This window comes from Strigops habroptila, chromosome 8 (genome assembly GCF_004027225.2).
Source record: "Strigops habroptila isolate Jane chromosome 8, bStrHab1.2.pri, whole genome shotgun sequence".
In the NCBI taxonomy this organism is placed as follows: domain Eukaryota; kingdom Metazoa; phylum Chordata; class Aves; order Psittaciformes; family Psittacidae; genus Strigops; species Strigops habroptila.
In genome coordinates, this window is record NC_044284.2 from 13,594,274 (window position 1) to 13,616,324 (window position 22,051).

Below are 22,051 nucleotides of genomic sequence, written 5' to 3' on the forward strand. Positions count from 1 at the left end.
GGCCAACTTCAGTGCTAATTATTCATGACAAAAACACCAGTAGCACATAAGAGTTCAATGAAACTCTTCACTTGGCTCAAGTTAGGCATTTCAGTCCAATACAAACACAATATCCAGAGTGTAATTTAGTCCTATACGGTCAATCTCAGCAAAGGCCTAACAGTGAGCAAACACAAGATCAAATCTAGGTGAGCAGATGCACCTAGATAACACACCATGAGTAATGGCTGAAAACTATTCTCTGTCCTGGACAAAAATAAGCTACCTGAAGAGGCCATGCTTTACAAACAACAGGCTCCCACATCTTTTGCACTCAACGCACAAAGTCATTTTGGGGAGATAAAACTGAGTAAAAGTATACTGCAATCAACAAACCTTGTATAAACGCTCTGGTTTTATCTGACATAAAATATGAAAGGAAAACTCAAAGTGATACCAGTATGCTCCTCAAGTTTGCCATAGGTATTATGGCATCATTGAAAGGTGATGGTTGTGGTAAAGAGAAGTACATTTTCATGGGTCAACTGCCCTGGTGGAAAAAATTTATTCCAATGGCTAAACCTTTCTTCAGGTCAGCAACAAAATTCATGAGCTTCACTATAAGCACAGGTTGGGAGTAAATATCTTCAAGCTGTAATCCATGTCCAGTAGCAGCCTAACTTGAGTTACAACTCCACCTTCTCCATTTTATAATATCAAACTTCAAATCTAAACCAGGGATCAGTTAAAATGTACACAAGTAGATAAATGCTAAACAAAGTGACTGAAACAGCCTCAATACCAAAATTTCAAAGAAGCTGTTAAGAACTAGTGCTTGTTAGTTTATTCCATGTTAACTGTAATGTTTCTTAAAATTGTGTCCCTCAATGTATCTCCCTTTTTACTTGACACGCACTAATTTTACTGTTCCCAGATATTTCGAACAGCATAGAAATTCCCTAGCTGCACTCATACCAAAAATAGTAGCTTCAGGGATGAAGCAGCATCAAAAACAGTGAAATAAAGCAATGCCAAACTGAGTCAGATGCATGAAATATAATCTTCAGACAGCAGTGATGTCAGAGGAATTAGGGAGAGAGAAGTTTGGAGAAATATGAGAGGTGTCAGAAGGAGAGAGATGTGAGAAAGGAAGTTGAGGAAGGGAGAGCGAAGCAATGGAAGAGGAGCAATCTCATTCTAGGAAAGTAATATTGTCAGCTTCTGAAATGGTTTGAGGTGACAAAAACATCATCTCAAAAGCTAGGAAACAAGATAAGTAAACTGAAACCAACCCTGGAAAGCAAGTGAAATATAAAATGAGAATAAAGAAAGTCACAGTTCTTTCAATGTTAATTTCTTTCAAAAAAGGTGCTGCATGTTATCCACAGAAAGGAACGAAAAATTTAATGTATGACTCAACATTGGCTATATTAACAATGTTTGTTCCTGCAGCTCAGCATGCACAGCACAAACAACGTAGATTTTGTGAGGTATGTGGATCAGCTCAGTACAAGGTACAGCATTTGTTCTGAAGTTAGATTTAACTTTTGGAAGTTTAAATTAATGATGTTCAAGAATGACACGACCATTAAAACCACTCTAATACAACATCTTTTGGTATCACTTGTACCGTAGACTATGGAGAAAAGGTTTTAAGACCTACATTGCAACAAATTGTACCTATTTCATATTAAGACTAAGATCTAGTTCTTAGTCAAAATTTAATTTTATATATGTAACAAACAGGCCAGGCTACTGCAGTACAAGTTTAGTTTTTCAGTGGATTTTTGATTACTGATGTACTTAGGTTTCCCACTGTCTGTAACACTTTGAACATGCACCACCACATGGCCTCCATCTTCAGAAGCCTACTACAACTTATTAACACTCAACAGAGCAGGCAAGGAAAAGGGCTTCTGGCATGATTCACTGCCTTGCTAGCCAAAGGCTCCTCTGGCTATATGAGAAGCTTCACAACAAGGGGATTTTTCCTTTAAGAAATTAGCCTGCCAAGTGAACCAACATAGGTAGATTTAAAGCCATCGTAAGATTTGAGGCACTCTGACAGATTCTTTACTACCAGCTGAGCAGCTTTGATGCAGTAGTACCAAGTCACGGCACTTCGCTGAGAATTCTGACCTTGCTTTTAACATTTCATCTAACATTGTGAAACAAATTTGTAGCAGAACTCCCCTGCATACCCAGACCTTTGCACTTGCAAGCATGCAAGGACACGCAAGTTACTTCGTTGCCATACCTACATGAATGATCAATTTCACTCTCTGAGCCAACTGTTTTCAACATGCACACAAATCGCAGAACAAGATCTAGTATTAGTAACTTTACTTGAGTAGCTTCATCTAATAGCTACTATATTATGGGTATGTTTGTCATTATATGAGGGGACTGAAAAGGTTATTAAAATCATCTCATGACTTAGCATAGAAAACCGCTGAACTTCTACATGAGCGTACATTATTTTCACTTGGCAAAAGAGTACTTCCTCTCAAATGCTTGTGAAAACAGCTACCTCTCAGCCAGCACCTGGATTCATCTTCACTTCCCATTTCTGGGAAACCAGTTGGTAAATAACATACTGGATTTTCTTTGTCAGAGTAATGCAATGAAGCATCTTTCATGCCTCCCAGAAAAATATATCTAAGGAGAAAAAAGCTTGTGTTCACTAGGTCTTATTCACTCTCCTAAATAAGACACATCTTTTCTCTTAGCCATGACCAGGAACATCCAGGCTACATTCCCAGTTGGCTTTCCTCCATACACTCCATCTACTTCAGCAGTAGGAGCTGAAGACTTGTCTTAGTATCAAACTGTGTCTATGTTATTAGGCACAGGTGCCCAAATTAAACAACAAAACAATGCACCATCATCCAAATTAACTTCTACACAAATGAGCAAATATCATTGACTTAAGCTATTTGTCCAAACCCCCACAAACTAGGCAGAGATTTGAAACCATACTAGCCCCGAACAGTAACACACTTAACCTTGATCTTAGAATAGTTATCCAATAAATGAACCATACTTCTGAGTTTGTACCATGAGGAGAGACATGTTCTGTTACCTGGTATGATTATTGCTTTGTTAATGTGACCTTTGTAAGTAGCACCTACTGTTTAGGAGACTACTCAAGACACAGGTGGACTACTCACTTCTACAAGGGAAACAGACATGAGGAAATATCTGAAAGCTCTACAATTTGAATAGAAATGTTCTCATACACTCCCATTTAACTCCACATACAGCACCAGCGTGCTTACTGCTGCTGAACCGATGGTTAATCTAATTAATACAAATACAAGATTTAAAATCAGTCTGGTTGTGGATCCTACAGATTCCAAATTTATGCCACCCACACATGGGTGGCAAATCTCCATTAAAAAAAAAAAAGACAATATGTAAATGTGAATTACTCTGTAAAAGTTCAAAATCAAAGTGCATGTTATGCTTAACTTCCCACTATTTGAGCTCTTTCACTGCTTTTTGGGTGATATTATCTAATACTTGCTAGACATAGGAAAATTACTTTGTCTTTCCCATGTTCTGAAAAAACAAAAATAAATAATTCATTTTCCGTTTTATTTAATTCTATAAGGAAAATGAATATATAAAGTGAGACCATATTATGATTTTTATTTATTTAAAATCAGAGGCTTGGTCTAGAATCCACTTTTTCAATCACAAATTACATGCTAAAGTGTGTTAATAGTATTATGTAATAAAAAAAATATTTATCCTAGTTTAAACTAACCTTGTACTAATTTGGCCAGGGAAAACCTGTTCATTTTCCGACTAAGGTGCAATCATGCTTTAAACAAACATTTTTGGGCCACAAAATATGCCACTGAGAAACACCATCTTATATGCGGTCTACATCCAGTCCCCAGTTAGCATATACAAAAATGTAGACCTCACCACTTTGAAAATGGTATGATGACATTTCTAATCAGGTCATTTACCACAGATCACACAGGCTGTGTCCATCCACTGTGCAGGGTACTCAGGTTGTCTAACCTTTCTTTTTAGCTAACTAAAAAACTCTAAGGGAGGTCCTCATCCACCCAAAATAAAAACACATTGAAACTCAGTCTCAAAGTAAACCCAGAACTACATCACTCAGCAACGTTTAGTATACCAAAATAAGCTCTAAGAGAGGCCACCATACACACAAGTGCTGAAATCTAAAAGATGTGTGTGTGTATATATATATTATACTTTTCAAATAAATCAGCAGTGACCAAGAGATAAGACATAAGACATGACCAAGACATAAGACATAAGATAAGACAAAATAAGACATCACAACAGCCAAATAAATATCTTAAACACAACAGAAAGTAATCTCGAGAGAAACATGCACAGCTATTCCTGGCTGGCCAGTTGTTTCAAATAGCTATGAAATTTCATTTTTCATTACCTATCCAAGTGAGGAAAATATTTAAAAGAAAATTAGCAGGTTTAAAAAAAAAAAATAAAATAAAATTAAGAAACTTGGTCTCACCGCCCATTCTACTGCTTTTGAAAGGACAGCTTCTGAATGCAAGGATACATCCTATGAGATCATTACACCACATGCAAACTACAACCTCTTATAAGGACTTTGACAGTGATAATATTTAGAAAGCAAGTGGAGCCCACTGTTTGGATAGTGGCTGCCACAAGCTTGACATTTTTTTCTTTCTCAATTCCATGTTTTAGTTTGCAAATCTTCTGTGAGGTGCTGAGTGATATCACCTCCTAGTCACCTCCTCAAGCCCAGACACAATTCCGAAGGTATATTCAGGAACATCAGTCAGAGGGCAATACGGCTACTGCTATGCCTCATAACACTCAGGAAGATTATTCTATTTTTACCTAGGACTGGGGGAGGATAAAGCTACATAACATACTACTGAGTCACGGTGAAATCAACAGCATCTTTGCTTGACGATTTAAACGGCACTGCGAGTGTCAGACAACAGCATACCCCAGTGAAGGCTGAATGGGAAATTATGGAAAACTCCCCACCAGTGACCTACATTCAATTTTTGGCTCTACCCTCCCTCACAGGCACAGACAGCAAAACCTCCCTCCAGTCATTTGCATATTTTGCTAAAAATGGGATTATATAGTGAGCTGAATTAGTCAGCTAGTATTAATTAGCCACTGCAGGAAACACACATCACGCACTTGCATATTTTTGCTCAAATCAGTTCTACTTTAGAAACACTTGTAACCCTTCAGCATTTGAAGACATTAATTCCCCCAAAATAAATTTTACGAGAACTAGCCCTCAACTGGTTTTCTTAAGCAATTCCACCAAGTGTCCCTTAGAGATTCACAGATCAAAATCGTTTTCAGTTGAAGATATAATCAGACCTATATACAACTCTAATTAGGGAATTTTGTTAAGGTTAAAATTTGTATATAAACATACTCTGAGTAACACCTTCCAAAAATTCAAATAATACTTTTGTCAGCTTCTTTACCATCACACAGAGTTACGCCATGTACCAATCTTGCTACTTCATATAAAAGGCTCTTTACAGGCAGTTTTCAACTGTAATTGGATGAAATCTAAGAGCTGATTTACTTGCAGAACTTAGCAGTAGCTGAAGTGTGTCATTTAGTTTCACTTTTGTTGATCATTTTCTTTGACAATACTTTTAATTTCTTCTGTAATACTACTTTCTACTTAGCAACTGACATTATTTATGACTGGTTTTAAAGAGGTTCCCAATATTATCAGTTATTACATTCATCATTACACTGAATGATTTAGTTATTTATTGAATGGTTATTTTGGAACCTAAATCCTCAATTTTCAACTATCAATACCTACAATTTTCACCTTTGAAATCTCATGAAGCCATGAAAATACCAACAATCCATTTAATAGAACTTCTCTAAATAAATCTCATCCCATGCTTCACAGCTAAAAACATGTAAGATCCAATACCTAAGATCCAGCATTTCTGCTGTTACATTTTTTGACCAAAAGAAAAAGCTATCTCCCTCAATAGAGTAGGTTTTGCATAGAAAGATATATTAATTTTTCCAGCAAGATAGTCTTTATGATCTCATTTGCCTATGAATGTCAACAGCTTTCCAGATTTAAAAGTAAGTTATACTGGAATACACTCTTTCGATTTGTTTGTTCATTACCAAACTATTTAAGTATCCATCCTTTTCAAAGGCATGCAGTAGCTGTGCATCTGAAATTAACACAACTACTGGGTCAGAAAGAAAAATAGCAGGACACAGTTCTTCAATAGCAAATACCTCTCTAGCCCTGTCACCAACAGGTTAAGTAAAAGCCCTATAACACATTTTGTAAACATTTCTTATTAACTCATACCTATTTCCTTTTCATGAAATACTCAAACGTTGTTTCCTGCTGCAAGCCATTCACTGCAGGTTTCACTTTCTATTGAAATTGGACAGAAAAAGCAGTGAATGAAATTACAACCAATCTCACTACCAGAGCATTCCTCAGGCTAACAGACCCTGAATTTTTAATACTTACAAAAAAACAAGCAGCAACTTTCAACTGCCTTTGAAAATACGTTATTACTTGGGACTTTTCACTCTCGCACATTTCTGCTTCAGACAGAACTGTCAACCATTAACAGCTGGCAGGCAGTCACCCACTTGCCTGCACAAAGAGAGGAACTCTACAGACTAAGCAGAAAAATCAGTCGTGCTTTCCACCAGCATACTAATATATCCTGGGTTTGACCCTGCTACAAACCCCACCAGTCATTAGCAGCTGGTCTTGGAGAATGCTTAGACATGCCCGACTAACTCTTCACAAGAAATCCCAACACTGCGTATAAGACAGTTTAAGCCACTATCTCCTTAGCTTGCAATTAGTACCTCTTGCGTAGAGTTCAAGCATGGCCCAAATCTCTCTGGTGCATGTTTAGTGCAGACACTCTTCAACAATGTTTTAAGGTAATTATTTATATTTTTTATATATTTGTGTGTGTATATATATATGCTAGGAGACATCTTTCAGTGAAAGAGAATTTTAGTTATTTCCGATCAATCCAAGAAAAAATATGAGGGGAAAAACAAACTTGGCAATTACAGGTTGTCTAACTTCTTTATATTGGAACAGAGCAAAGAAAGTCACTGAATTTATCATTTTAAAATTATGCATAGATAGTGTCTTAAGTTAATCAAATTGCTAATGTCATCATTAATGCATACAAACAAAAAGACATCCAGGTAGTTTGGGTAACAATATATGTTAATGGTAAAACATATATTGTTGCCACGGATGTTAATGTAACTTCGCTATAAGCCTTAAAGCTTTTATCTGCGCCCATGGCCCACAAAGCCAACCGTATCCTGGGCTGCATCAAAAGGAGCGTGACCAGCATGCCAAGGGAGGTGATCCTGCCCCTCTACTCTGCTGTCATGGGACCCCACTTGGAGTACTGTGTGCAGTTCTGGTGTCCTCAACATAAGAAGGACATGGAACTGTTGGAGCAAGTCCAGAGGAGGGCCGTGAGGGTGATAAGGGGGTTCAAGCACTTCCCCTATGAAGACAAACTAAGAAAGTTGGGGCTATTCGGCCTGGAGAAGAGAAGGCTGCGTAGTGACCTCATAGCACCCTTCCAATATCCAAAGGGGGCCTACAAGGGTGCTGGAGAGGGACTCTTCTTCAGGAACTGTAGCAATAGGACAAAGAGTAATGGGTTTAAACAGGGGAGATTCAGATTAGATGCAAGGAAGAAGTTCTTTACTGTGAGGGTGGTGAGGCACTGGAACAGGTTGCCCAAAGAAGTGGTAAATGCTCTACCCCTGCAGTGTTCAAAGCCATGTTGGACATAGCCTTAGGTGGCAATGGTCTAGGATGAGGTGACCTTGCCCATGGCAAGGAGGTTGGAACTAGATGATCTTAAGGTCATTTCCAACCCTAACCATTGTATAATTCTACAATTCTGTCTTCCCTACCTAGGTTACGGGAAATTAGTTAGGAAGCTAGAACAAATTACTACACTGGGTTTACTCAATTCTTGGCTAGGGAAATAAAAGGCTGATGTGCAATGAATGATCTTCCCCAGAGCTGAGATCATGCAGTGACACCAAATTCTCTTTCTTGCCCTCATCACTCCCAAAATATAAATGGAACTAACAGGAACTGGGGGAGGTGGGGGGGGAAGAGTTGGAGGGAAAACACACCAAGAAATCTCCATTACACAACGGCAATATTTTGTAGTCAGAATCTAATGCCTACAAGCAGACATGAGAAACATTAACAGAAAACAAATGTACCCCAACTCAAACGAGGCATAAAATCATTAAGTGAGTAAAAATAGTAAATCCTTTCACTCTACAACTGCTCCCTACTTCAGTCTATGACTTGAATATTTACTTGTACATTGATGATGAAAATACAAGGGCATTGGTCCAAAAATCAAGGACCAAACCTTTCTAAGTTCTGTGGGGGGAAAAAAAAAAAAACTACAAAACAATCTTGCATCTTAACGAGATGTGAAAGGCAAGCACAATTTGCAACAGGCTTTTTAGGCTGATGTCAAGCCTGTTTCATGTAGTAACTGGAAATATCAGAATGTCCAACAGGCCCAAGTAACTGTAACAGCCATATACTATTTGTTTCTTACATTGTAATTCAATGCCTATGTCATTTGAATCTCAAAATCCCAGAGCAGAGAGAGAAGCAGCAACATAGAACCCACGCAGCAAGCAGGAGATCTAGGTCAAAATGGGAGAAGGATTCTCTTAGAAATTACTGCAAGCGTGAGGGAGCACAGCACAGGTTATACAAATTGTACTTGAACTTCTCTTCACCTTCTTCCGTCTATCTGCTGTACTAACAGAAAGCTGTCATGGTTTTACACTTTGGAAGCCTCCAGGCTTTTCAAAAGAGGAAAGGAAAAAATGTGAACAAGTTTGGTATCATACAAAAAAAGATACACACAAAACGCTTAAAAGTTCATATGGACTTCATCTGCAAGTCACTCATTTATTGCCTTCTGGTTTTATTTATAGTTTATATTTGTGTTAACTTGACCAATATTTATAAGTTCAGGAACTTTCGTGTTTAGTTTTCAGTTTCACCATCAGCTTTTGGTTACTAAATGCTTGTATTGCAAATACTGCAGGGAATTAATTCCCTGTTTAAAAATAAGGCTTAAAATACTTCTATAAACAAATGTCTGAGAAGACACAAGTCTTAAGCCCTGTTAAACCTACTCAAGCTGCAACTGTCTTCTTCCTCCAAAACTTCTTCCACATCAAGGAGAAATGCATTCTACCATAATCCAATGCTGTGAGTTCAGTGTCACCAGGATACATGAATCAGATACACCTAACATTTGGGCAAGGTCATCTGAACAACAGAGAAAGATGCTCTGAAACTCAGTTTTACTCTTTCAGATTAGCAGTTTCTCATTAACCTTGACTTTCCAACCTTGGTCACATTTGCCAAAAAGCTGAACAGAAGCCTACATTGTATAAGGACCAAAAGTCTTCTGATACTTCCAAAACATCCCAAGCACTCCCTGGATGAGTATTTTTCATTAGTGATCAAATACTTGAGGTATGTTCAACAGTTTGTGATGTGGTCAAAAATTATTATTATCATTAGTTTCCATCAAATGAAAGTAAACATTATAACTTGAAAATTATGACAAACCTCTAAGAAATTCATGAGGATATATTTGGAAAGACTAGTGAGGTGGTAGTCTGCTAGTATGCTGTCATAAGAACATTCAAGACCAAATCCTGAAATATTCAGGCCTAACAGGTAGAAGCATAAAGTTCATGCTAATTGGTTTAGATTCATTATTTGTTACATATTATAGTTATATGCCTCACAATTTGTACAGACTCTTTGGTGATCATCACTGCAACAAATTATTACAGATAAGTACATTAAATTTGTCTAATGCTTGTAATGGTATTCACTGTCGCACAATGACATTCCATAAAATTTTAAGGACTTTTCAGAAAGGTGGTTTTGAGTTATACGATTTTTCATTCCACTTGCTCACCCACCTCATCACTTTGCCCAAAATTATAGTTTATGTTCTGTGGGGCTGGAAGTCATTTTTTGTTATGATTTAAGGGAGGCTTTTAGAGAGGCTATTGGGTGTTTAACCTTTATGTCTTGCAACAGTCTAGCGTTCTCTTGCTCATTTTTTTTCCAAAGCATTTCCACAGAGAAGGAAGCTGGAACCTGTCTGTATCTTCCATTTTTTCATTTCCCCCACATCCGCAAGTACACCTTGAAGGAGTTCAAGTAACATTCATTCCAAACCAGTCCATCTGACACACTTGAAAACATTAAAATGCTACTCCTAAAAGAAACTGTACAGCTAAGTTTCTTGAGCAAATCACTAAGCTCATTCTACCACTAAAAAAGCTTAAATAATGAAGACAGAGCTCTGTTTATAATTAAAGCCTTGGTTTTACCTGTTCATTTCTCTTTCTCCATTTTAATGTCTTTTTAAAACTATGCTAGAATGTCTTGGCATGTTCCCAAATGTTCTGCAGTTTTAATATGACTTTATTAGTGAAAGTGCTCGTATTTTGCTCTATTACCTCACTCATTAAATTCACCAAACATTCAACAACTGAGATTAATCTCAACTGCTGCAGTTTTATTGACTATTTCCTAAACATTTTTCCTCCTCACTCTTAATCTAATTTTTTATAATAACTGTTGTTCTTTGTTGTGTTGATTTTGGTGTGTGTATCTCATACACATCTGCCTGATCTTCCTGGAATCTGTTAAACCTAAGGGAATACTAACACACCAGGATTCTCCATTTCAGCATGAATTTCTGCTGCATCACAGCCTGGATTTCCTTTACACTAAGAGAGTGACTAAAATGATCAACAAACTGCATGACCTTAGTATATGCACTCAGTATTTTCACAGCAGTTGCTTGCTTTTACATAAACCAGCCTTTTAAGGGCAACTGGAGAGTTAGCTACACTAAACATTATGTTATATGCTTTCAAACAATTTGGTACTTGTTTGATTGGTAGTAGTTGGTATTTGATCCCTTCCCCTCCCCTCCCCCCTTTTTTTTTAAGTCAAGATTGAATACTGTATGTTATTTCTAGACATCTATAGCAAGATCCCTACTAGGGGAGTTTATGGCTGTGTTCATATTAGATCAGTTATGTCATAAAAAAAACCACTGCGCTCAGTTATATGTTGCTTAGAATATTTAAAAGCAGAGTACAAAAAGTTCTTTTTCCAACAATATCTGGACACTATTTTCCCCCATGAGACCTCAAACACAGCTTTGAGGCCAGGGAGCGTGTATTGACATCAACATGCGCTGGAACTAATCCTCAGTTTCCCATTTCTGCAACACATTAGTTGCAAGCTTCCTTCCAAATAGGAATAGAAACAATTTGTTGTGTTGTACCAAACAGCAAAGACTGCTGTTGAGGAGTGTGCAGTGCTCACAGACCTGAAAGAACATGTATCAACATTACTTGTTGATTCTGGCACACAGGTAGAAAGGAAGAACCTGACAACCCTCTGGCAGTAAAAAATGACTCTCCAGCATGGAATTCATAATGAAAATACTGTCTGGCACCCCATGGGCGTGGGAGGGCATGTCATGCTCTGTCAGGAACTTCACGCAGCAACAATGAAATTTACTGATAGAAAGGTGAGTGGGAATGGGTGAACACTGTAGGACTTCCAGGAAAAACAAGTTTTATGTCCTTTTAGAAGTATGATTTAAGAATCTTCCTGTTTCTATATAATGTCGCCCATCTTTATTTTTAAGCACAGTCAGTTTAACAATAAGAAAATCAGTGCTGTTATACATGAAACAGAAGCAAACCCTCATTTTGTAACTGCTGATATCAATATTCATACATAATATAGACATTAAAAACATACTCATGAGGTTACCTGCTTTCCCTGTTGCTTTACCTATTCTCTAACCATTTACATGTTGCCTCTGCAGCTTCACATCTGATCCCTATCCCCACCACACACACCATTTTTTTTTCCTCTGATCACTGAAAGATCAAAGAGTCTTTGCAAAATGGAGCACAAAGTCCAAGTCACATTTTCATACGTTATGTCAAAGCATCTGAAAACAGCTCACTTAGCCCTAGCTATTAAATCTAAGATTCACCATTACATCAAACATTTTGTAATCAGTATTTCACGAGGCTGCTAAAAGTCTGAAAATTATACAGGCAGCGTACAGCTGCTACTTCTACAACACACGCGGTTTTGCTGCCAGTTTCTTTAAAGAGTTGAAAAACATCAGAATATGACAGTTTCCATCACCAGGTCTCTCATCTCATTTTTCCTGTTAATCTTATTTCCTTGAAGGCTCATTGTTCATTTACAGTTGACATATTTCTCCTGTTCCCTTCACTAGCATGCTTAAATAGTCATTGAAATCTGTTGTATTAGCAGGATATTGCATCATACGAAGGGCAAATTCGGTAATCATTTCTTCATAAATTCAATTGAAGCGTTTAAAAGTACCAGATACATAAGGCTTATGGAGTGACTTCAGCTACGGTTTATTTACATCTCACCACTAATGAGTACTTGCCAACTTCTGACATCTCAAGACAGCTTTCGGTATATTCAAATGTGTTAGAGGTTATAGACATTGCACATACTCATTCCATCATCTATTTGGTTAACAATTTGGAAAACAGAGCATTTCTAAACCTTATTATGCTTTTTGTTTGTGCCTGTAATAATTTTAAGATCATTCATATTTTGTACACATTTAGAGAATACAGTTCACAAAACTCTTAGAAACAGCAGAATGACTTGGTTGCAGTAGCAGGCAAAGCCTTCAGCACTTGTTTTTTGGCCTTTTGCATATATACAATTGCAATTCAAGAAGGCTGGGGGCTCAGGACTTCATTAAAGTTGTTATTAGGAAAAAAAAGGTAATGAAGAGGAAAGTTGAGAAGCAAATAGCAACTTCAAAAGTATAAGCTTTTTTATACGCACTGCTGCTACTTGCAAGCAGAATTTCCAAAGTATATTACCAGATATGCAATTTAAATCCAATGCCACTTGACAGATATTCTTAGCTAACTGTACAAACAATATACTTACAACTACAGAAATAACTCAGCAAAGGGCTTACTGTACATTTTAATCAAGTTGTAATTTCCCCCTCCACTTTCTTAATGCCTTCAAATTCGCCAACTGCTTTAGGAAGCTGACTACACATTTGCAGAGGCTAGTAAACTCTCCAGATCAGCCTGTCCAAATACAGCATATTGCAACCTCCCCTTGTGCGTGGCAAGCTTCCATACAAGCATGCAATGGAAACAGCTGAACAGCAGAGCCATTATGCACCTAAAACCATGCCCAACACAGCTATTGCAATGATTGCACGGGCTTGTTCAATTTAGTATCTCCACCTCTGCACAAGCAGATGTTACCACGCACATAGTTGGCCTCATTAAAGGATCCCACACACCAGTCCCATTCAAATTTGTCACTGCATTTTTATCTGATAGCTTTCCAAGAAAGATGACAAAGGCCACAAAACTGCCCAAGACTAGAGAAACCTTTGCTTACAAGCACTATCACCATTGCTTACACTGAAATTCCAACACCAGGAGTAATTCGTATATTCCTGCTATACTGTGGCAACAAACATGGTAAAAAAAAAAAAATAAAAAATAAAAAAAATAAATAAAGAAATAAAGAAATCCATCTCTGCATCTAACTTGGCTTTGGAAGAGGGAAAAAAAAAAACTAATATGGATGGAAGATGTTTGGAGTTTTTTAAAGCAAGTAATTCTACTTACATAAAATTGAATTCTAAAATAAATTTTGTTAAAATTACAATTAAAGAGTGCCAGAAAAGTTTTTTGGGTTAAATTCAGCTTTAATTCTAAACTTGTTTACTGGGTATTCAAGGATGCTGCAATAATGATTTGCACTGCAAAGTACTTCAAAACTAGACTGTGTTAAAAAAACAGGCTGGTTATGTTTATGTGGCACATAATGTGAAACCCGCAGCAATTAAATAGAACATACAAGTGTTAAAAATTTCTGTGCGTTAGGGTAGGTATCAAAGATTTGAGGCAAGCATTAAGACACGCGACTTACTAAGGTCACATATCTAAAGATATATGATTAAATAAGAGACACCTTAAATAAGACATTTATAGTGCACCAAAAAAGTCAAAACCAACAATTTTAATTCCTCTGCTATTTGCACAAAACAAAATCTCATTTTTAATAAACAATCACTAAATTTGTAAATAAGATCACCTTTTAACAAAAGCTTTACCTAAAATGTAATTTAGAAGGACAAAATATGTTCAGCATAACTAAAGAACAAGTGGAATTAGTATATCCAATTATATACTCAGTGTACTTAAGTCAGACAAAAGGTTCAGAAAAATAATTAGACATTTTGGTTAACAGTAATCACTGAACCATTCCAAACAGGCATACTGCAGCCCTGATTCATGCTTGCACTCTTACATCATCTTTACCTCTATGTCTATTTATAAAAAGAGCAGCACATAAAAATTTGATAGTAAAATTACGATCTCTTTTAAAAAGCAATAATGCCTGAAATACACTAAATTTGAATAAGTAACTATTTTTGGTGCTACTTCAGGTAATTTTTAGACCTCTTCTGTGAAATTAGAGTAATGATACCCTATGACTTAAAAGCAGAAACCAAAGCAGAACTGCACATATGCTGGCAATGACAGATCAAACAGGTATGTAGGAGGTTGTGAACAACGGACTGGAAAAAGCTTTTACATGCAGAATAACTAATCATAGACTTACAGAATACATTTCAGGTTGTGTAAATTAGGATAGTCACATTAATCCACCATAGCTGTGTCTGAGCTTTACAGCAGGTTAGAAAAACCAACAGATTTTAAAACTAACTGTCAAAAAAAGAAAACTTAAAAGGGCTAAATTTACATAGGTGAATTCTGAGCACTTGAGACTACAGAAACATGTTCTGTGCCATGTGTCTACATTGTATAGACCCAGGGCTTCTGATTCCACACTATTTATGTCAAAAATTACTCCACCAGACAGCACTTGCCTAGTTTGCCATCCTCACGCATTTCATGTACCTTTAACTCAGCATGTTTCAAACAGGGTTTTTTTGGGTTTTGGTTTGGTTTTGGGGGGGGGGGGTTCTGGGTTGGTGGGTTTTTTTGGGGTTGGGGGGAGGGGGGGAGTGGTTTAATTTAATGCTCTTCACACCTTCAGAACTTTCCTACCAGGGATATTTCTCTGCCCACAATTAGCCCCTCTAATGTAACTCTAATTCTTCTGCTTTCTTAATTCTTCCACACTGCTTTTTTACTATTGAATGCACATCCATTAGTCACAACTTCTCAACTCCTACACCACATCTACCGTGAAAGTGCCCTATGCTCAAGCAGTAGAGCACAGGCGTTACTCAGGATAGAATTAAAAGGATCCTTACCTTTCCAAAATCTCTCACGTCAAACAAATCAAATGCTTCAAAAAGTTCACTTTTCTTCATCCCAAATATTTCACAACATGCCGAAAGAAAAGTCCTTATATTCTTCAAGCAAAGAAACTGCGGGAAAGAAAACAGACATACTAAGCATCGAGTATCAACCAGCAACTCGTATGCCCCTTTTGGTAACAAATATTCACTGATATAAAATATCAAGTGTCATTAGCAACTTGTGTGCTTGCTTTTGTAACAAATACTCACCGATACTAAGTATCAAGTGTCAAGTAACAACTTGTGTTCTCGCTTTGGTTACAAATATCCACTGGTACCATTATTTGTAAATCTGCACTTTCACTATGCTGTGATCTTCCACAGGTTCTAATTCAGCCATTAAAGTTCCCTTCAGATTTGAAAGCATAAACCAAATTCTGAGTAGACACTTTGTGAACAGAAACTTTTTCCTCTTTTTACATAAACAAAGGGAAAGGAGATGAGTGGGAAATTGTGCCTGCCCCATCCCTGGCAGTGTTCAAGACCAGGTTGGATGGGGCTTTGAGCAACCTGGTCCAGCGGAAGGTGTCCCTGCCTGTGGCAGGGGGTTGGAACTGGATGAGGTTTGAGGTCCCTTCCAACCCAAATCATTCTATGATTCTATGATAAATGACATTATGCTACTAGATACAAATTATTCTAAATACAGACTTACTTTTCATTTCTCTACAGACAGCATAGAACAAAAAAGTTACCTTAATAAAATTATACTGAGGGGAGGAAGTTATTCTTCACGTATACATCAAGCTCTTAAAAGACTGGACTGAATGTTTAATGAACAAACATGCACCATTTTAACACACTAAAAACATTATGAATACACTTTCTCCATCTGGAGCACAGAAGCAGATGAAATATTCAATCAAGAAGTCATTTACATCTTATCTAGTGGAGATTTAAGGTTCCCAAGCCACACTGATTTCTGTACTGAGTCAAAGTACAGAAGCTAACTAGCTTTCACTTGAAGTTATCCACATGAATCAATGATCATTCAAGTTTTGAAAAGCACAAAGCTTCTGCCACAGTGCTCTCCTTACAAGACTTTCAGTGCATTCTGCTGTAGACTCTTCAATTTAAAAAAAAAAAAAAGAAAAAAAAAAGAAAACCAAAAACCAAGGAACTATTAATAGCATTGCAGTAACTAAAGGCATAGCTAAATGGTGCAATATCCACTCTGGATAATGATTAGCACCATAAGGTACTAGTACCTTATAAGGACCCTAGCTCCATAAAGGTGCTGTTGAGGAGTCTTACGATCCACTATGCAGTACAGCTCAAAAGCAAACATGATATTTCTAAGCAACAAATTACCCAGCACTGTAATCTGAATATGCATTTTGAAAGTATTGATACAGCAACTCAATATTAAAACTGAGTTCCTAGAGTTCTGTATGTTATAGTGGATTTGTAAGAATGAGGATCGTTTACATTAGGACAGATTACAGAATTGCTATATATTCCAATTTAATGTTATTCATAAAAGCAGTATTTTTTTATATTAATACTGACCAAGTGTCACAGACATACCTTTCATGAGCACCAAGTAATCAATACCCAAACTGCTTACTCAGACATAATATGTCACTGCTTTACCTTCAGCATGAGACAACAAAATATCAATTCAACAGGGAGCCCTAATTCCTGTATCACATAGAACTAACCAGCCAGACACAAAAAAGGCAGAGGACCCGACAGATCCAATTTAGAGCAAGGTCGTACATGTGAAAGCTCAGATTCAACAAGAGACGCTTCATAGAATCATAGAATCGTAAGGGTTGGAAAGGACCTTAAGATCATCTAGTTCCAACCCCCCTGCCATGGGCAGAGACACCTTGCCCTAAACCACGTGGTCCAAGGCTCTGTCCAACCTGGCCTTGAACACCGCCAGGGATGGAGCATCCACAACCTCCCTGGGCAACCCATTCCAGTGCTTCACCACCCTCACTGTAAAGAACTTCTTCCTTATATCTAATCTAAACTTCCTCTGTTTAAGTTTGAACCCATTACCCCTTGTCCTACCACTACAGTCCCTAAGGAAGAGTCCCTCCCCAGCATCCTTGTAGACCCCCTTCAGATACTGGAAGGCTCCTATGAGGCCTCCACACAGCCTTCTCCTCTCCAGGCTGAACAGCCCCAACTCTCTCAGCCTGTCTTCATACGGGAGGTGCTCCAGCCCTCTTATCATCCTCGTGGCCCTCCTCTGGACTCGCTCCAACAGCTCCATGTCCTTTTTATGTTGAGGACACCAGAACTGTATGCAGTACTCCAAGCGAGGTCTCACGAGAGCAGAGTAGAGGGGCAGGATCACCTCCTTCGACCTGCTGGCCATGCTTCTTTTGATGCAGCCCAGGATACGGTTGGCTTTCTGGGCTGCAAGCACACACTGCCAGCTCATGTTAAGCTTCTCGTCAACCAACACCCCCAAGTCCTTCTCTGCAGGGCTGCTCTGAATCTCTTCTCTGCCCAGCCTGTAGCAGTGCCTGGGATTGCCCTGACCCAGGTGTAGGACCTTACACTTGGCTTGGTTAAACTTCATAAGGTTGGCATCGGCCCACCTCACAAGCCTGTCAAGGTCCCTCTGGATGGCATCCCTTCCCTCCAGCGTATCAACCGAACCACACGGCTTGGTGTCGTCGGCAAACTTGCTGAGGGCGCACTCAATCCCACTGTCCATGTCGCCGACAAAGATGTTGAACAGGACCGGTCCCAACACCGATCCCTGAGGGACACCACTCGTTACAGGTTTCCAACTGGACATCGAGCCATTTACCACAACTCTTTGCGTGCGGCCATCGAGCCAGTTTTTTATCCACCGAGTGGTCCATCTATCAAATTGATGTCTCTCCAATTTAGAGACAAGGATGTCGTGCGGGATAGTGTCAAACGCTTTGCACAAGTCCAGGTAGATGACGTCCACTGCTCTGCCCCTGTCCATCAGTTCCGTGGTTCCATCATAGAAGGCCACCAAATTGGTCAGGCAGGATTTCCCCTTAGTGAAGCCATGTTGGCTGTCACCAACCACCTCGTTGTTTTTCATGTGCCTTAGCATGTTTTCCAGGAGAAACTGCTCCAAGATTTTGCCAGGCACAGAGGTGAGGCTGACTGGTCTGTAGTTCCCCGGGTCTTCCACCTTCCCCTTCTTGAAAATGGGGGTTATATTACCCTTCTTCCAGTCATCACCTGACTGCCAGGATTTTTCGAATATGATGGACAGTGGCTTAGCAACTTCATTTGCCAGCTCCTTCAGGACCCGTGGATGGATTTCATCAGGTCCCATGGACTTGTGCATGTTCAGGTTCTTAAGATGGTCTCGAACCTGATCCTCTCCTACAGTGGGCCTAAGGTCTTCGTTCTCACAGTCCCTGCATTTGCTTTCCAAGACTTGAGTCGCATGGTCAGAGCATTTGCTGGTGAAGACTGGCGCAAAGAAGTCATTAAGAACCTCAGCCTTCTCCAAATCCATGGTAGCCAGTTCTCCTGATAGCTTCTGGAGAGGGCCCACATTGTCCCTAGTCTGTCTTTTATTTGCTACATATCTATAGAATCCTTTCCTGTTATCTTTTACATCCCTTGCCAAACTTAATTCTAGCTGGGCCTTAGTTTTCCTAACCTGGTCCCATGCTTCTCGGGCAATGCTCCTATATTCTTCCCAGGCCGCCTGTCCTCGCTTCCACCTTCTATAAGCTTCTTTTTTCCCTCTAAGTTTCCTCAGCAGCTCCTTGTCCATCCATGGAGGTCTCCTGGCCCTCCTGCTGCACTTTCTTCTAGTCGGGATGCAACACTCTTGAGCACGTAGCAGGTGATCCTTGAATATCGACCAGCAGTCTTGGGCCCCCCTGCCCTCTAGGACTGTATCCCATGAAACCTTACTAAGGAGGTTCCTGAAGAGGCCAAAGTCTGCTTTCTTGAAGTCCAGGCCAGTGAGCTTGCTGCACGCTCTTCTCACCGTCCTGAGGATCTCAAACTCAACCACCTCGTGATCACTAGAGCCAAGGCTGCCCTGGAGCATTACATTTCCAACCAGTCCCTCCCTGTTGGTGAGCACGAGGTCCAGCATGGCACCTCTCCTCATTGGCTCCTCTACTGCTTGAAAGAGGAAGTTGTCTTCCACACAATCAAGGAACCTCCTGGATTGCTTGTGCCGGGCCGTACCATCCCTCCAACAGATGTCAGGATGGTTGAAGTCCCCCATGAGGACAAGGGCCTGCGAGTGTGAGGCTGCTCCTATCTGTCTGTAGAGCGCTTTATCCACAGAGTCCTCTTGATCAGGCGGCCTGTAACAGATCCCCACCATAATGTCCCCTCTTGCTGTTTTCCCTTTGATCCTGACCCACAAACACTCTGTTACCTCATCACCCATCCCCAGACAGAGTTCCATACTCTCTAGCCTATCACTGACATAGATAGCAACACCCCCTCCACGTCTGCCGGGCCTGTCTTTTCTAAACAGCCTGTAACCTTCCATTCCGACATTCCAGTCATAGGAGCCATCCCACCATGTTTCTGTGATACCAATGACATCATATCCCCGTAGCCTTGCACACATCTCTAATTCCTCTTGCTTGTTCCCCATACTACGGGCGTTTGTATAGAGGCACCTTAGCCGAGCTCCAAATGCAGCCGACTCAATGGCTGGGGCGGCTGGAACATCTCTACATCGCTCCAAGCACTTATTACAGGTGCTGGCAACTGACCAGGAATGTTGGGATGGATCAATGCTCCCCTCCCCCAACACATCTAGTTTAAAGCTTTCTTGAACAGCCTGGCAAGCCTCCTACCAAAACAGCTCTTCCCCTTCTTTGTCAGACCAGCTCCACCAGCCTCCAGTAGATCTGGCCTCCCAAATGGAGCCCCATGTTCTAAATAGCCAAACCCCTGACTATGGCACCAGCATTCTAACCATTTATTAACCTGCCAAACACGCCTAGCTTTTTTAAGGTCCTCCCCTTCGCCCTGGAGAATCGATGAAAAAACTATCTGAGCTCCAGAGCCCCTAACCACCTCTCCCAGGGCTCTGTAGTCCTCCTTAATGTTTTCCAGGCTACTGCTATCTATATCTCTAGCACCCACATGGACCACTAGGAGGGGGTAATAGTCAGCAGGACTCACTAGAGCAGGCAGCCTCTCAGCAACATCCCTGATCCGAGCCCCTGGCAGGCAACACACCTCCCTCGAGAATGGATCAGGCCGGCAGATGAGTGCCTCTGTGCCTTTCAAAGTAGAGTCCCCTACTACTATGACCCTCCTCTTTTTCCTGGAGGCACCAGTAGCGATCCTCTTTAGTGGTGCATCAGCAGGGTGCTCATTAGGTGTGGTGGGTGCTTTCTCATTAGCCCCCTGCAGAACTGTGAAGCGGTTCTGGGTGGGGACATCAGATTTAGGAGGAAGCCTCTTGTCGTTAATTGTCCTCTTCCTCCTTTTTTTGTTCGTTTTTCTCGTGACTAATTCCCAGCTTCCTGGGTTGCTGCCCTCCTTCTTTCCTATATGAGCAGTGCTAGACGTTTGCAGCCCCTGCGCAGTTTGGGCCTGGAGCAAGCAGCCCAGCTTCCTCTCAGCTTCCCTGGCATCTTTTAGCTCTCCAACAGCCTCCCGCACCTCAGCCACCTGCTGCAGGAGGACCTCCACCAGGGCGCACAGAGTGCAGCCCTGCCCATTGCGCACCCTCGCCTCAAGAGACCAGTCGAGGCACTTTCTACACTCCGAGGTCTGCGCCGCAGCCTCCCCTCTCATCGGCTCTGTCTGGGTGCCTACGCTGGCCACCGCCGGGGCAGAGCTCCCAGAGCGGGCCCTGGTCCTGAGGCGAGTGCTCACCATCCCGCTCGCCCTGCCTGCGCGAACTGCCACGCAAACTGCCGCGCCACGCCCTGACTGACGTGCCACGCCCTGTTTGCCCGCCCTGGTCGCTCGCGCTCCCTGGGATGGGTTTTTACACACTGAGGGCTGGTGCCGTCACTCCTGGCGCCGCCCCCTATGAGTCACTGCTCGCGTGAGCTGAGCTGCCGGCTCCTGGGCAAGTCCTGTCGAGGACTTGAGGCTCCCTCGGTCGCTCTTGCCGCTCCGAACTGAGGCTCCGGGACGCTGTGCTTCCCCCCGCTCCGGTGTTAAAGGCGTCCTCTCTGGAGATACTCACCTCGGCAATTGGAGTAGACAACTCTACTAGATGGTTGTAAGCACCAAGACAACATCCAACAAACTCATTACTAAGCATCACAAAAGCAATCCTTGCACAAGCTGAAGCTCACAGGAAGGCATCTGTGACTGACAACTGCTACATTAAGTGTAAAGGGTCACAGATGTGGAGCTCCAGCTTCCTCCCCTCCACTCCCAACACCCCCATCTGCATATGCTTCCAGCTCACATGGGGCAGGCAGTACTGTGCTATATACTTGGCTGCTCAAGGACAAGACTGCATTTATGCCAGATTTCTTTCATACCCAGTGAAATTTGAAAAATTAGTCTAGCTTGCTTAGTCAATATCACAAGCTTCTCTATTTTGTAAAGATTATAATTTTCAAGTCAAAATTACAATGTTAAAAGACCAAGCAACGTAAAACGTATGTGCCATTTCCTCC

General features: G+C 40.5%; 1 protein-coding gene across 5 annotated transcripts in view; it reads right to left on the reverse strand.

Moving 5' to 3' along the window:
* Positions 1 to 22,051, reverse strand: part of VAV3 (vav guanine nucleotide exchange factor 3) — a 171,110-nt gene that overhangs the window by 119,077 nt on the left and 29,982 nt on the right. For all 5 annotated transcript variants that reach the window (XR_003992906.1, XM_030496165.1, XM_030496166.1 and 2 more), the window contains exon 2: positions 15,432 to 15,548. Coding sequence is in view for 4 of the 5 variants with exons in the window: in XM_030496165.1 (XP_030352025.1) it covers positions 15,432 to 15,548 (117 nt within the window). In the remaining variant the exon portion in view is untranslated. The remainder of the gene's footprint in view (positions 1 to 15,431; positions 15,549 to 22,051) is intronic.